Source organism: Dendronephthya gigantea, unplaced genomic scaffold (genome assembly GCF_004324835.1).
Source record: "Dendronephthya gigantea isolate DGI-Jeju-01 unplaced genomic scaffold, DenGig_1.0 000001F, whole genome shotgun sequence".
NCBI classification, from domain to species: Eukaryota; Metazoa; Cnidaria; class Anthozoa; order Malacalcyonacea; family Nephtheidae; genus Dendronephthya; species Dendronephthya gigantea.
The window spans coordinates 2,328,995-2,346,795 of record NW_021163011.1 but is presented as its reverse complement, the minus strand read 5'-3'; the positions used below and the strand labels follow the sequence as shown (position 1 = coordinate 2,346,795).

The 17,801-nt window shown below is 35.6% G+C and overlaps 2 protein-coding genes across 3 annotated transcripts; both read left to right on the top strand.

Annotated features, from left to right (window-relative positions):
- Window positions 1–1,850: 1,850 nt before the first annotated feature.
- On the top strand, window positions 1,851–7,178 carry LOC114525760 (aquaporin-8-like). Its single transcript, XM_028547186.1, has 5 exons — window positions 1,851–2,129; window positions 3,579–3,862; window positions 5,216–5,342; window positions 5,859–6,070; window positions 6,644–7,178. The coding sequence occupies exons 2-5, from the start codon at window positions 3,615–3,617 to the stop codon at window positions 6,870–6,872; spliced, it is 816 nt and encodes a 271-aa protein (XP_028402987.1). The 5' UTR covers window positions 1,851–2,129; window positions 3,579–3,614; the 3' UTR covers window positions 6,873–7,178.
- Window positions 7,179–8,543: 1,365 nt separating this feature from the next.
- On the top strand, window positions 8,544–17,241 carry LOC114526253 (protein mono-ADP-ribosyltransferase PARP14-like). Of its 2 annotated transcripts, none has more exons than XM_028547793.1 (7): window positions 8,544–8,746; window positions 9,997–10,484; window positions 11,950–12,717; window positions 13,333–13,560; window positions 13,908–14,760; window positions 15,309–15,626; window positions 16,194–17,241. In XM_028547793.1, the coding sequence occupies exons 2-7, from the start codon at window positions 10,026–10,028 to the stop codon at window positions 16,511–16,513; spliced, it is 2,946 nt and encodes a 981-aa protein (XP_028403594.1). In that variant the 5' UTR covers window positions 8,544–8,746; window positions 9,997–10,025; the 3' UTR covers window positions 16,514–17,241. The 2 variants fall into 2 exon arrangements, with proteins under 2 accessions (XP_028403594.1, XP_028403603.1); XM_028547802.1 differs by lacking the exon at window positions 8,544–8,746 and adding an exon at window positions 8,751–8,796.
- Window positions 17,242–17,801: the final 560 nt, after the last annotated feature.

The window sequence follows — 17,801 nt, the reverse complement described above, 5'->3', positions numbered from 1 at the left end:
GAGGAGTTCGAGTTAAGCGAGTTCCATCGAGTTAGCGGGGGACTACTGTAAAAGCCGATAATTTTAAATGAACACCTTGTGTCTAGTTGTTACTTCGTCTATTCGTTACCGCTAGCTGCATTGATAATGAAATGCTATTAATATTATGTTAATCTATCAATAATATTGATTGCTGTGCGTGCAACTGCTGATATAGGTTGAGTTTTACAAAGGTAAATGAAGGTTACAGGTAAAAAAGGGAAAGACGTTCTATATATGGAAATAGTCAGGGATGTCAAAATGATTAAAAACATAGCATTCATGATGACCTTGAGGCTTTGTAAAGGTTTGTTCACACGATCCAATTTTGTTGGATCCAATTCACCTTTGACGAATGGAATGAAGTCACGTTATTGTCATTGATAAAGCAGTACTGTGTCGGTTTAAGTTAATTTGCTGCCAACATACATTGTCAATTGACTATAAAACATACATCATGCAGAAGAGAATTGGATCGATTCGGCAAAATACGATCATGCGATCATGAACAGACCTTAAGGAATATGAAGATGATCCTGTCGGTGATTAATGAAAACTAGCCTAAAACAAGTTAACACGCGTACTATAGCTTCTATAAGAAACGGGAATCCATTGTGTTGTTTCCGATAAAGCATTTTGCAACCTACTGTAGTGACCCTCAGACAAAGCGAGTCCCAGATTCCAAGACAAGTATATAAGAACCTGCATATATATATATATATATAGCTTGACTTAAATCTCAATTCTAATAAGCTAATTCTTATATGACTTGCATGGTTTCCCACTATTGTTTTACATACTGGAGGTATACGGACGGATATAAAGATATGGTCAAAAACACCGCATTATCATAATGATATTGACGGAGCCTTACTTGAATCGTGCGGTAACTGCAACAATTTAACATAATGGAATCGAAGTAGGTTTCTAGTAGCTATCCGTAAGTTTAAAAATGAATAAGAATTGAATATCTGTGAACCGCATTTCCTGCATCGCTTGCCAAAATACTCACCTGAAAATTGTCTGGAACTTGTGTGACTAGGTTAACTTGCGTGCCATGCATACCAATCGGTGTATATCATGTCTTATAAGGCCTTCCGCCAATTGCCGGAACTAAACATTCTTATGTATTTTCGTTTTTTACTTTTTTGGATCATTCTTCTGGCAAAATTATGCAGTAGTCCGATGTAATAAATTATATAGTATATTGTGTGTGATATATAACTATATATATATATATATATATGTAGATTATATAGTATAAAATACCATAAATGATTTTCCATTCATTCAACTCCTAGGTTTTTTACCCTTTTAATTCCCGAAGATGAAACTCTTTCATTTTCAACGAGCCAAAGGTAATCATTTTAAATACAATACAAGAGCAATACGTGCAGCTATGGCTATTTATATAGCTATAATTCCGTTCAACCAAGCAGGAATGTTCCGGTATCACGTTTTTGAGAACTGATACAGAGGAGTCAATATGGAAAAAGTCTCACATTTAATTGATAGGTGCAGTAATCACGCGTTACCGATGCACTGTATATAGTATAGGGAAAATATTCGCTTTTTGGTGCTGCCGATATATATTTCAGCTGATTAACACTAAAAAGTTAACATCTATATTCATTTCATGGCATGCATATCATATTAATAAAAAAACAGCAGGAAACTTTGACTGTACCTGCCTTATTTACCCGCACATAGATTGACGTGAATTCATCATTATAGCTATGGATTTCTTTACCGCAGTCTAGGAAAAAAATACTCACTGTATACTCATGCTTATCCCCGGAAATCCTTATGCATATACTTAGCTTTACTCATGCTGACGTGAAGACCTTCATCGTTCTTCATGCTGTACTTGGTTTACCACAACAGGTGAATGGTAATGAGTTTTTGAATTATTTTCGTGCATGCAACACTTAAAACCTATAGCAACCAAATATTGATATGGTGTTCTAGGCCTCTCTATAAAAGCCGTTGACAACCGAATTAGATATAGGTTTCGCATCGATATCCGTCCGAAACGAAGGCGAGCGAGTGACTCAGTTACAGAAGTTAAAAGAAAACTGTCGAGAAATCCAGACAAAACGTTCCATTGAAAGGTATTAGATCATGCAATAACAATTACTAGAATTAATCTTGTTGTCTGAATAATATATTTAATTAATTATCAAATAATGTTATCACATATTCGCTAGGATACCTTTCATGTGTCATTCAAATTTAATGCTTTTTTTGTAAAATTAGCTATAATTATACGTTAGGCAACTAAAAGATTTCGTTCGCAAAGTTGAGCTAAAGTAAAGAAAGCCTGAAGAAGAGTGGCAATTTACAACGAATGTTACAATTTATATCGCATTGAATAAGGATTCAGGTCTACCCGATCTATTTACGAACTTTTACACTTTAAACTTTTTAATATGCACTTTTGCAACTTACACATTCGGAAGCTGATGAATATTGTACACATGATTTAGCATATCAGCAGATAAACGCAACAAAACGTACTGTAGTTTAGTTTTAGTTTTCTACCCTAAATCATGCATCTCGTGCGAAAGTACATATTCCCGGGTTGGCAGCAAAAGCGAGAGAAGCCAGGTTTTGTAATGGTTTCATAATTGCTATATGGGACAAAAATCGTTTTCCACTGAACTACAGTTGTTCTCCCTTCTTTTCCCCGACTTTCTTTCAGGAAATGATCGAGAGCTTCAGTGCAATCGATCACTTTAAAAATTCGGCAGTCGTCGACTACTTGCCAGCTACAGTAACAATATCATAGACTCTGAGTTACTGGCAAAGTAACGGCCAGAGCTGTTAAGCGGAAATATCAGTGAAAAATTACACCCACAATAAGACATATGGCCGTGTTTGATGATTCCCATTGTTGCCATGATTGTTGCCTAAAACTCGCCAAGTGACTTGGTGTCCGCTTGTAGCAATCGTTTTAAACGTAATAACCAATTTTAACGTAATAGCCGGACTTTAAAGATGACTTAGGAATCCATATTTTCAGTCTAAGTCATTTAGCCAATGATGCAAAATCTTTACTTCCGAACTTGAAGATCTCATTATCTGTGCATCATGAACAAAACAAAGACTTGTCTTAAGAACTATTGTATGGAATAAGGTTGATATTTATCCTAAAATGAGTTTTGGGAACACGTCCAAAGAGGAAATTAGGCCTGGCCATATATCTATTTGTATTAAAATGCATAAGTGTGAGAAAAATATCATATCCTGTTCCTCTGTATCTAATATCCCTAAAATGGGTATTTTTTTCATTATACAGGAACTTGCATTAAATTTTAGAGCGATAAATGGCCATTATGTTGAATTTATTAATTTTACATAGTTTATTCATGATAAATAGGTGCATGATAATTAATGTAGCCATTAGATTGCAATCATTGTTGAAAGCGAAGCTTTAGCGCGCTGATATTAAACCTTAATTGACGCGGGCGGCTTATATATAGTTCCCGCAAGGTGCTAACATAGTATTTGCCGTAAAATAAACTATTCTAATATCGTGAATTTGTTTTCCCTTTATGCAGTCAGCAAATATATAGTCAACGCTTATACAGAATAAAATGGAGGCGAGCGATAAATATAATGGAAACGAGAGAAACGGACTTGCCAGTAAATCAAGTTCAGTGACATCAGCTCCGAAGCAGACCTCTGTGTTCATGAAATATGTCCGACCGTGTTTTGCGGAATTTTTCATCGTCTTGATATTTGTGTTCGTCGGTGTTTGCAGTGTAGCCAATGTTCCATCATTTATACCGCTTGTTCACGGCCTTGCAATTATGGTTTTGGCATTTCTTGCTGGCGGAATAAGGTAAAAGGTGTTTTATTCGTTATGATAGTAAGCTTTTCCCAAAATGTGTTTCAATATCTTTCGGGAAAATATTTTAGGATATCTAGATCTCGTGATGTGACCCTCTAAATAAAAAAAACCTGCTTTGAATTTATTGCGAATCTTGCATTTTCGAACGAGTAAACTATATAAAATATATATAAAAAAAATTACATATATATAATATATATATATATATATATATATATATATATATATATATATATATATATATATATATATATATATATATATAAATTAAAACTGACCGATAAGGAAACTTTGATATATACACTGTCAATTATATGGCGTTTTTAACCGTGTTTGATCTGCAAAATTCTCAACGCGAACGAGGTCCTGGCTGAAGATAATTGGGCCAACGAATGCGGAATGCTTTTACGCATATGGTTTTACACAACAAAACGTAGAAATAAGAATATCTTAGCTTAATATTCTGCTTTGTTTTCACTTTTACACATGCCGTATTACGTACTTTTTACATATTGCACTTAGTAATAAGAAGCTTTATAGTGTGATATTGCACTTATATGATTATCATATTGAGAGCTGTGTTTACTTCGTGTCAGATGGACACTTGCCAGGAATATATCGGACGGATAGCTGCATGTAAACTGCACCAGCAGCTGTTATAATTCATTCGGCATATATGGAAGCAACTGAACATATAAACATGCATGGGATTATAGGAACATTGAGTAAATTTAAAAAAGCTATAATAAGCTCACGACTGTTTATCGCGTACATGTGCTTCATTTGAATATGAAAAAAAAATGTAAAAGTGTTCTGTTATTCAACGCGGACAACCCATTTAAAAAGAGCTTTCTTCCCTTCTTCTCATCTCCTCATCCAACTCTTCCTGTCACTCAAATTACTCTGACCATGTATGCACGCAAGTTTGTTAACGATTTTTCTCTATCGGTCTAATTCGATCCATTAAGCGGAAACTTCATTTTAGATTTAAGAGAGTTGTAGGAGCCTGAAGGCCGACCGTAAAATTGTATGCCGAAAATTGGCTGGTATATAAAAAAAGAGAAATAATATACGCCTATAATAAGTCTCGCAGACTCTCGCTTGCAATTGCAATGAATTTTAATTATATATATAGTTTTGTTTAAGTGGACACAAATAAGCAAAAAATAAAGTTGCACTTTTTGAAAAGTAAATTTGCAATCAGTATTTATGAGACAAGAATAAAAACGCCTATATATACGCTATATGCATGCATGTGAATGCATCGCTTCATGTTCACTGCATGAGACGTTTGCATGGAATCCTGCCATGTGAGGTTACATTATTTTTCATCTCCTTATATAGCGGTGGCCATATTAATCCAGCAGTCACATTAGGAGTGCTACTTGCAGGAGCAATCAGTCCACTGTTGGCATTGGGTTATGTCGTGTCGCAGCTTCTTGGGGCTATTGTTGGTGCTGGCTTTGCTCGGGTACGCACGTTTATTTAGTCAGTCTGCATAATATAATAGCGGTTTGAAAAAGCTTTATGAAAGAAGGGGAGCTATAAGGGGCGTTCATTTTTAGTTCTCGGGGTCCTTGGAACCTGAGTAAACAAGTTACAAGTAGTTGTAAAGATGAACTTTGGACTATAGCAACTTAATTCTCTTATTATGCATGCACGTATCTAAATATCTTCCTAAATTCAATGCAAGTGTTGAGACAGTGTTTGAATTGTTCAGTCACATGCAATGTCAATGCATTATTCTTATCCGTGATTCTATACTTCATGCCCTTACTCTACATGATAAACGCCTTATTTATTTATTTACCGTAGAAAAATTGCATGGGGACTAAAATTTACAAACAAATATTAGTGCCTTATTGCTTCCTATAGACTTGTCCAACAATCACCAAAGACATTTCTATCAAACATTATTTATTTAACAACACCTGCATGGATATTCGATAAAGAATCAAATGTTGTAACACGTCTTTTGCCAATTTAGGTTGTACTCACGAAAGTTGTTTACGAGAGCATCAAAGGAGGTGCACATGGGCTTGGCGCGGATGTGAAAATTGGCGGTGCATTACTGGCAGAAATTATCGCAACATCATTACTTGTGCTTACAGTCCAAATGACGGCCGTTGACAGCAAAACTAAAACACCCGTCGCTCCAATACCAATTGGCTTTGCTGTTGCCGTTGGTATTTATGGAATGTAAGTTACCTCACTTCTGCTATACTTTACAGTTTTTCTAGAAAGTTGGTGCCAATATAAAAAAGCATGATGCATACATATATTGGCTAGCTGGCTTATTATCGAGTCATACATTAATTTATGCCGCGAAGAAAAAATAAATCATGCATGGACATGGAAGGAAACTCTGGCAAAACTGCCGTAATAATCCACGCTGTGTGTATACCTGGGTTACTGTGATGCTTGATCACATGGATTGCAGAAGTTGAAACTGTTTCATCTTAAATCGCATGTTCACTAGCCAGAGAAAGTGAAATACATGCACTACAATTATTAAACTATAATTGACGAGAAGAAGAGCATTTGCATGTGCAGCTAAAACAACATATAGCTATTTTATTACACATGTAGTTATCTTTTATTTCATTATCCTCTGTATCTCTACATTCCCTCTATCCCAGAGGAAGAAAAATCCAAGCATGTAAAAAGTAAACATATATGAAGGAAAAAATAGGAAAACGGAAAGGAAGCGGTAAAAATAGCGAGTAGAAATGCTGCAATTAATTTATGCATATTTTTGTATGTTTGTTTCAGTGGTTCGGTATCTGGAGGATCGCTAAACCCTGCAAGAAGCTTTGGTCCTGCAGTAATTGGTTCTTATTGGTCTGATCATTATGTCTACTGGATTGGTCCATTGTTTGGCGCAATCCTGGCCTCTGCGATATACCGTATTATCCTTGCCTCGCCAGACCGCTTGCTGTTTTGCAAGGGATCAAACGTTCAGCAATCCAGTAGCGATGTCGAGCTCGGAAGCGTCGCTTAAATCTTATAGTCTGGATATTCCTGCATGGAGATAAATGAATGAGAGTTGAAAAAGTCAGTTTATGGATACAAACATCAGCATGTAAGATATATACCGACAAATAGTTAAAAAAGCTGTATAACTCCAGACTCCTGAATGCCAAAGATATTTTATGACAAAAACAAACGTTTTCCAGAAAATATTATAAATAATTATTAATTGCATGCAAGTGTGAAATTACATATACAAAAGAGTATGGTGAAAAAAATTATTGTATAATTATATATAGTATTAAAAAGTTATGTGGTAAACATAATTTAACGTCAACATGGGGATGTTGCATAGTTGATATTCATGCATCAATCAAAAATTGTCTTATAGACAACGGAATACTGCAGTAAACAATTCCCTCACTTTGCAAGCGCATGTGCACAGGTTTTAATGACCACCTTGAAAAGGAACATTCAGACGGTCAGGCCGACATACATGACGCAAAAACAACCGTCGAATAACAAACTTTTTTAAACATTTTTAGCATTTTTTTCCCATCATGGCGTATCTAATAAAATTTAATTACCTATAGTATGATAGTATTTTCTGGAACTGCAGAACATGAATGATAAAAGTCAGAGCATTTTACTTTTTCTTTCATTTAACTCATTCTGCCATGGCAACTTTTGAGTATAAAGGAAACCAGTGTGTATATAACATACTACAGCTTGCAAATATTGGTGGGTTTTTTACTATATGTTTATGTAGGCTACGCTGCATGGCGTTACGGTTTTCACCGGTGCATGTAAATATAATTGCATGAAACCAACTCCGCAGTCAGTGCATGGCATTTCGCAAATGCATGGAATCCAAGATAAAATTTATTTTAATAAGTAGTATGAAATTCACCATCGCATACCGCCAGTTGTTTGGGGAGACATTCATTATTGTAGCTATACTGCAATTATAATCTTAAAATGTAAGTATATAATCTTAAAATAACATTTAAGAGTCAAATTTAATAGCCATATTGCTTAGGGCTATATATGCATGGGTGATCGATATTACGATTGTTTGCGTTTGATTAAGGAAGTATATATAACTTAATTATGATACTATATAAAGTTATAAGACTCGTTTCAAGTAAACGAACCTATATTGGAGTTATTTTATTGGAAATTTTGCAAAGTAGAAAAAGAGACGAAAGGCTCATTTTATGGTGGATGTTGAACTGTAGCGATGTCGAACTTGGAGGCGTGCAAATAAATAAGCAAACTTATATACGAACTCTACCAACTCTACCAACTCTAGTCTAGATGTTTTCAAACCTTTTTATATTGCAAAAAATTAAGTATCAAACGTATATGTTCAAACCATGTATTTAGGTTCTTTGCCATTTTTTTTTCAATGACACGCTAACAACAATCGGGCCCTGCTTTGCGAAGTTGAGAAAAATTTCAAACGTATATGCAATGCAACACGCATGCACGCATAAAATTACACATTGTAACAAATTTCACAGTTAGTAGCATTCCACGCCTACAAGGAATGTGAGGGCCCAACCGCCCAACCTCATTTATATATTCAAATTACATTCACTTTCATTTTGTGGTTTTTCATTTATTTGCACGTGCATATGTCAACTGATCATCTCTCCTCCATTATTTTATAAAACTATTTATTTTATCATTGATCAAGCAATCTGAGCATTGAATTTAAAAGGCAAGGAATTTGGAAAAGGTTAACCATTTCCCGGTATGGCTTGCTATTGTGCCTTTCCAAGAACGGTTTTGTTCTATATCACAGCTGGATTGTATAATTTATACCGATAACATTCCACCCGTCTGTCATGCAGTTGTTATATATTGCAGGAAGACAAGTTGATAACAGTTAAAGCTTCAGTGGTGAGTAGCGTACGTTTGAAAAGTGCATTCGTGTAAATATTCCTTCATTTGTAAGTATATAATTTTAGATATAGCGAAAAAATCAGTATAAAATATTATTGTGGCTGTGAGGTATTACGAGTTAAAGTTTAATTCAAAGTGACTCGAATCAATGCTACAAAGAGCGTGAATCCAACAATGCTATATAATAGTTACCTTGTTAGATTTTGAACGGCTAAACCATCATGTCTACTGCCATTTTAGATGTAAAGACTGAAGGCCTAATATGTAGGTCTAGCTACTGAATTTAACTTCTGACTTGTTCTGTGAACATTATTCATGCATGAGCATTACTCGGATTCTGAACCGCAAAAGGTTTTTGTCTCAAATTATTTTTAATTCAACTCGCATCTTTGGATATCTGCCGCTGTTCTAAAATTTGAACTATAAGTAATATATTGGGATACAACATCGGGTATAGTATTGGGATATAGTATCCGAAGGCCCAGTTATATTTCACATGCAAGTTCGGAAGAAAAGCAATTCAAATAGCCTATCCTATAGTAAATATATTTTCTAGTTTTCAAAACGGCGTTAAATATCTTTCGGACGAACTGTCTTCTTTGGTTTTGGGATTTCGAATGATGTGTTATTATAAGTTATAACTTATACGTTTCATACGGCAGTCATAACTGACACGTTTCATACGGCAGTCATAACTGACACGTTTCATACGGCATACGATTTTTCAGTTCGTTCATCCTCAGCGCTAACAATCCTGCATATTATTGAGATTAGTTGGAATAAACACCCTATATATATAAGCAGCAATTTTTGGTAAAACTTTCAGTCCATCAATCCGACTTTTGGTTAGTGTAAACAGTAGCTATATGTGCAATATATCGTATGGAGCAGAATTGCATAAAACACAATCACATTGTCGCGGTAGGTTGCACGAGCAGTTCAAAAGGCATGCAAGGAATCTTGATCTTGTATTCAAAACTAATTCACTTTCATGTTCATTATTCCATTGTAGTATTAGCGGTTATAATAATCATTCATGTTCATTATTCCATTGTAGTATTAGCGGTTATAATAATCATTTACTAAAGAGCTTCGATGTACTCACAGCACCTTTCACTTTTGGAGGGGGGGGGAGAGGTTGGTGGGGTAAGTCCAATTACCTAAGCGACGTACATATATTTATTGGCGGGATATATAGTTAATTAATTCACTTTAACTTCTTGATTTATTAAACTTTCTTTTTGCAGTCTCAAAATATAACCCCTTGAAAATCATCATGCCATTGAAAAAAAAATTGTCCGATCGTCTCAAAAAACGAACTACCCCAAGCGTTTCGACTGAAGATGAATATCGAAAGGAGCACAAAACACGTTTTGGTAGCACGCTGCAATCCTTGGTTCAGAGAGTTACTACAAAGAAAAGATCTTTCGATTTTAACGCACCAACAAAGACATTAATTTTTTTACGTGAAATTGGATTTATCAAAGAGCTTAAGTCACGTTATCCTAATGTAGAAGTATATACAGGTATACAAGACCCCGTGAATGGAAAATTAAGCCTAAGGGGAATGGGAGATGAGTTCGACTCGGCCTGTGACGAATGTTCTTGGAAACTGCCAAGAATCATTGAACGTTCCATGACATCTGGCGACAAAAAGATTTGGGATGTGATGGCAAATACACGAGTACAAGAACATGTGACGGATATTTTTATATCAAAAAATATTAGAGCACAGGTTTGTCAAATTATTTCCAGTTTTGTTTCCCTAAATTATATGTATTAAATCGGATAGATGATAAGGTTTAATCAGGACTCATGCACAGCATGCATGCACTAAACCACTAAATACTATAACAGACTGAGGATTATAATTCGCAGCATGCACTTTATATATATATATATATATATATATATATATATATATATATATATATATATATATATATATATATATATATATATATATATATATATATATATAAGAATGCGAGTGTTCAACGAATAGATTACGAGCTTGATTGTTGCTTAATTCGAACATTTTTGTCATAGGTTCATTGTGATTATATTGTTTCTTATATTATACATCAACTTTGCCTTTTTTTATTTTCATTCGCTTTGCCAACGGTTGCCACCCAAGGTCTGTTACGATTTCACTCGACCTCGTTTAATACGATTTACCAGTTATAACTCGTGCAGCCCTGTTTTGCACTGATTTTTTGCAACTTTTCTATCAAATAATTACTACATGTATCCCAAACGAATCTACAGTAGTCAAAATGTGGCAAAATTATGGCATTGTAGACTTGTCTTAAAGCAAACTTCGGTACATAAGGTTTCATGCGTCTCAACATATCAATTCCACTAGAAATCTTAGAAACTGAAGAATAGATATGATTTTTCCAAAGGAGCTAGTCATATAAACTATATACAGTACTGTGCAAAAGTTTTAGGCCCCCAGTCAAATTGTCACATGGTATTGCAAGACATGCTAGGTAGAAAGACTTGTAGTGGTCTTGCACTTGGTACAGCCACCATGAGAGACCATTATTGCGGCACAATGCCCAGTCATTGACCTAACAAGCTTGTTTGTTACATCTGGATCAACAGCCTCACGTGATGCGAAAATGGTCTCTTTCATTCTTCCAGATGTCGAGATGGTCTTCTATCTGACATCTTCTTCACTTATTCCCAGAGATATTCGAACAGGTTTAGGTCAGAATTCTTTCGTTGCCCTGAACTGATTGATATTTCTTTCGGTGTGGCTTTTTTCTCTGTCACATGGTGCCCTATCTTGTTCAAAGATAAAGTCTCAACCGCAAAGCTCTCTCCACCTTTTAGAAAGTCCCAAGATCGTAAATTTTCGACTAGATACGGAAAATGGTATGTTTGGGTGGTATCTAGAACTTTCCTAATATAGATGAGATGGCTTTGTGGTGGAGATTATATCTTCCAGTAAGATGGGGGCACCATGTCATTCAGAAAAAAGCCTGAAAGAAAGTGATATTGACCAGCCCAGGGGCAGGTTGTATCAAGCCCGTTTAGCTGTATTTAACACCTCGAAATTTATACTAAAACAATTAGTCACCTAATAGGTTTGTAATCACCTCGCCTTCATGCAGCGACTAATTGTTAATATAGACCATAAGTATATATTGGGTATTTTGACCACTTTAACAACGTTACATTTTTCTCCAATTTAGGCCAGGGCTAGTGAAACCGATAAGTCAATTGTCATTACTGCCATGGATAACATCGAGTTGAAAAAGGCGAAGGAGCTTTTGTTTGATTTAATTCGCATAAGCACGATCGACGTTCCGAAAGATCTGAAAGATTATTCCGAAAATGAGAATTTCCAGAAGTTTTTAAGAGATCAAGAGAAGAGTATGCCCTTAACGATATATTTTCAGCTTCACCCTCCTCAAATAGAATTAGTTGGCATAACAACAGCTGTCGATAAAGCGGAAACTGCAATCAAACAACAAGTCGAATCCATGCGCATAAAAAAGAAGAGTTACACGAAAAATCATCCGGAGGAAAAGTGGATATTTCTGGAAATGTATTTTAATGATATATTTAGCAAAGAGAGAGAACTCTTGAGTTTAAACGCGAGTTTTAGATTAGAGAAACAACATTTGGGTAATTATCAAATCTGGATCACATGCATCAAGGAAAGCTTTCCCGAGTGCGAGAATGCGATAAACAGCGTCTTTGAAAAGATAGCGGATAAAGAGTTGAAGTTCGCCTTTCCAGATATAAAGAAGTTAATCAACGGAAAAGGTTGTCAAGATGAACTGAAAAAGATTCAACGAGACAGAGGAGTTTACATAAAAGATGCTTCTTCGGGTGATTTTCCAAGATCTGCGACTTTTTCACACAACCGAACACAAGAGTGTTATGATCGATATAACTATACTACCCAGCCAGGAGTTAAATTGTCTTGTAGAAATGGGCGAATTGAAAATGAGAAGGTATAGCTATATGACCCGTGTATATACATCGGATCCCCGACACCGCGACCGCAATTTTAGCCGTAATTCTCAATACTTAGACTTCAAATTTGGTGGGCAAAAAGATTTATAAATGCTTAACAATATAACTCCCACAGACGATTTGAATCTTGCACACAGTAAAAACGAGCTGTCAGAATATTGCAGAATGCGTATTCAGATGAAAAATTTACCTTTTTCAACTTATTCAATAGTATTCTTTTTGATATTGAGACAGAAATGCAACCATGCACTGTTTAGATTTTCGGGTTGAAACTTTATAAACATCAATTTCTGCGGTGTTGGACCCCCCCCCCCATAGCTTTAGCCAAATGAAAATCAATATATCAATTGATATCTCGTGGTTAGTGCGGACTGCACGCGGATGAGTTCTCAAAAATATACCTCTAAAAATATATACGTCTTAATTTTGAACAATTAAAGCTGTGTTTAACTATTATATAGACACGCGCTCGCTTTGAAGCTAGGTAGGGGTGAATATTCATACATTATAGCCTTATAATTGTGCCCACGAGGCAAGTTACATTTCATATAGTAACATGATGCATTAATTCAGTTACTATCTTCCAATTCTAGGCGGACGTTTTAGTAAACTCTGCACTGGCAAACCTTAACAGCTCAACTGCCTGTGGTCTAGCACTTCAAAAGAAAGGTGGCCCCGAATACACAGTGGACTGTAGACGGCATACCAATATTCCCCTGTGGGATATTGTTTGCACAACAGGAGGGAAATTAGCTTGCAAGTATGTCATTCATGCTGTTTGTGGCAACTGGAACAAAGAGAATGAAGAAAATAGTAAAGAGGTTTGTAATATATTCTAAACTAGTCATTCTAATCCTTTCTTGCCATGCAATAAATATGTTGAGCTTGGTATTTACATAAGCCTTTTTGTATCTTTAAGCATCTTTCACAATAAATGACTGCACCTCCTAGCAACTATAACGTAAACAATTACTATAGCATAGTTTAGTGTTATCTTGAGTAGGTCACCGCGCACTTTTGCCTGATTTTAAAACTGCATAAATACAAATCTGTCATGTAGATTAAGAGCAGCACGTTATATAAGTGGAGCTGCATTGATTGGCTACAATGCGTGTGCTTCTGAAAAATGAAAATATTTTACCTATCTTATATAAATTATACAATTTAGGCACTCCGAAAACTTCTCAAAAAGATATTTGCTAAATGTCACGAGCTTGGTGTTTCCACACTCGCCATGCCAACTATCGGAGCTGGAAAACATAGTTTTCCAGAAGATTTGGTTCTGGAGATAATACGCGAAGAAGTTGAGATGATTTGCTTTAAAAGCGATGGATCGACAGCTCTGGCGAATGTATCAATCATTATCTTCCCTCAAAAGCAATCGCATAACGGAAGTCAGTCGAAAAACTTGTCCAATTCAAATCGATATTCGCTTCCTTCTTTTACCAACTATTTCACAAAGACTGCGACAGAGAATGAAATTACAATACGATTTATTGGCTTTAAACCGAATGTAGATGACGCAATTTCTGATGTGAAAACGTTTCTGAGTGGAATTACTGACAAAAAATCCATTGAAAACATCGGACATATTCTTTCTGAGCGCGAACCCGATCTAGAACAGCTATCAACAAAATGTGGGGTTTCCATTGAATTGTCTTTGTCGGCGGGAAGTTTGACTGTACAAGGTCTTAAGTCTGATGTCGCTGATTTCATAGTGCAATTCGCAGAGCTGCAGAGAAAGCATGAGCTGGAACTTCAAAAGAAGAAATGGCTCAGCGAGATTTCCCAATATGTGCAGTGGTGGTATTTATCGGCTGGTAAATGGGTCAGCTATGACGATGTCACGAATAAAGAGATAGAAGCCGCCTATTGCGAAGATGCAAAAAAGGAATTCGATATCTCCATTAACGGTGAAAATTATCGTGTTAATCTGGGTAACAAAGAGAAGAAAAGTTACACGACTGGCCAGTTGGTTCCAATAGAAAGAACGTTACAAGGTGATCAAGATAATCTTTCCGGTATGTATTTTACGCTGGAAATTTCCTGCATTTAGTACTAATTTAAAATAATATTACATTGTCTATAATCTATATATTCATTCTCCTTTACCGCGAAGACTCTGTTTAATATAGTGATGACGTTTACGTGACCATGCACATGGCCTATGCACGTTTATCAGCTGCATGCTTGTTCTGCGACCAGAGTCGAGATTGACTATCTTGACGGGTTTTATTGCCAAAGAAACTCAGGAAGCGTCAGGATTCATTCTACAAACAATCGTTTTACACTGTGTATAGAAACGAAGCAGAAATAATAATTTTGCAGTAAAACACTCAAAACATCAAAGTTTTTCAGCGTACCACTCAATTTCATTTATTTTTTTCTTGTGGCAAACAAGAGAAAAGAGCAATGCCATTATCACTGAAATGAATACAAAAGTAACTATACTCACGTTAAAAGTTTTTGTAAACTTGAATCGGTGGTTTTGGGGGGAATATATATCATATAGTTACTCAGACATAATTGATTTATAGTGATTCATTTTCTGATTGCACTTTTTTTATAGACATTTTCCCTGCACACTGGGATGCACTTCCATCAGATCACGAGGTTCATCTTGTTAGTTTGTCAACATCATCACCGGAGTACAAAGAGATTCTGGTCCATTTTGAAACAGGTTTCAAAAACCAAACCCGAATATTACCATCAGTTACGAAAATCCAAAGAATTCAAAATCCATCGTTGTTTTGTTTTTACTCGGCCAAGAAAAAATCAATGGAAGGGCGAGAGAATGAAATGAGGCTATTTCATGGTACAAACGTCAAAAATACTAAAGCAATTAATGCGAACAACTTCAATCGAAGTTTCGCCGGAGATAATGTTGGTAAGAAACAATGGCATGTTAAAAACTATTTAGAAAAGTTGAGTTGTAAAAAAGCCCACCAAAAAATATTAAAGGCATAGTTTAGGCTTTTATTTCATCGGGTTTCAAGGAACATTAAGAGTTGCAACCTCAATTGAAGTAAAAAATAAAATCAAAGAAAGTTCACCAGAATTTAGTACTCGTGATGCCTGGAAATTCTGCCTCGTACCATTAATCCCGAATTGTACAGTACTCGCCGTGCATGATTACTTACACTAATTAGTAATTACTAATTGTCAGACGTTTAATTTGAATGTGCGTTAATTGTAACACCTCTAACTCCTCTCACATCTGAGACTGAGTAAAAAAAGTATTTAGAAGTATCTGAGATGTAAATACGGTAGTTTATACGTCTTGATTTTTGCAACATTTCAAAGATAACTGAAAACGCTTTTCTCTTTTAGTATTTTTGTTGTAAATTTCCCGTTGTTTTTGCCCCGTATACCAACAGAGAGAATGCAGCGCGAATCCCTAAAGGGTTTACCATTTAGCCTACAGGATTTGATTGTTATTTGAATGATTTTGCAGGTACGAAATTCGGTCGTGGTGTTTACTTTAGCAAAGATTCATCCTATTCTCTTGCATATTGTGCTGACCAAAACGACCATAAACCGAATAATGCTGGCGCAACTGTTAGATCGTTCCAAATGTACGTAGTCAAGGTATTGGCCGGAGATTACACCAAAGGCAATAAGAAGATGAAAGTACCACCTTCAAAGAATGATCCGAATAATCCAAACCTGCTATTTGATTCAGTTGTAGACGAAATGGTTAATCCATCGATCTTTGTCATATTTCAAGATCATCAATGCTATCCTGAATATTTAATTACTTTTAACCATACCTAAAATCATGGACATATAACACGACATATTATTAATTGTTCACTCAAAAATAGACACTCGAGGAGGGCATAAGAATTTGCAATTTGTCAGTTTTATAATGCAAGAAAGATATAGAAAAATATTACCCAAAATGTCGTGTAACAAAGCACAACATGTTGTCAACTTTTGAAGATATAACGTATAACAGTTTAAAAGTTAAAATACTTGAATTAAAGTATTAAACGACAAACGCACAAAGAAATTGTTTCAGTGCTTCCGCTACAAGCAATTGACCGTAACGAAAAAGATGGCGGCATGTACATTTTACCAGAATGCATTGCAGAAATTAAGAATGATTGACTGAAAAAAAGATGGCAAGAAAAACACCTAGTGACGTGAATTTTAACACAGCGAAGAAAATAACTTCCTGTTTTATGCCTGTCCTTTAAAAGACGTCAGTTCGCTTTTTTAAGCGATTTTCGACCGCAATGCATTCTGGTAAAATGTACATCCGCCATCTTTTTTGTTATGGTCAATTACATTTATTTGGTAAAGTTCCACGAGTGGAAAATGGAAAAATAGGTATCCCTATGTTTTCCGTATTAAATGGAAACACCACCTACAATTATATTTTATAACCCCGCTCCTTGGTTGATAATTGGTTGCCGTTTTCGAGCAATTTTATTTTATTCTTCTAGCTTTTTATGCTTTTAGCGTATGAAATGGCCCTATTTTCATTCTTTTACGTTGTTATACACTTTGACTATAATTTCAAAGAAATTTTGTCGATATGCTTTTCGTAAGCGAGTATTGCACTGTACATAAAATACTGAATGCCTACTATGTAAAGCACTAACGCGAAAATAGATGTATATAATTATATATAGCCTACGTTTTCAATTGCTTGTCCTTCAAATTTATTTTCAATTTGCGCATATTTGCGCGCGGTAAACTTTTCATTTGTTGCCTAAAGATGTCTAGGCACCTAATTGACATTTTAGGCCTATTTAATTGCGGCACACTGGTGCATTTTGCCCGAACAAATACCTATTCCTCATCCGCGTTGACAAAATTCGTGCTCATATCTTTACGACACTACACTATGTAACATTTGTTCTTTATGCATGCAGGTAACCTAGTTCGAATCTTTCTGGTGTATTTGCCAGCTTCGTACCCAGACGCTTTAATAGTAAAATATATATTGCAATCAGGTATTGTATAGAGGTCAGCTAGAAAAGCAAGCGCGCAGGGGTGCTTGGGGTGGTTTGGACAAAACCACCCGAAACACCCCTGCGCTTTTTTTCAGCTGACC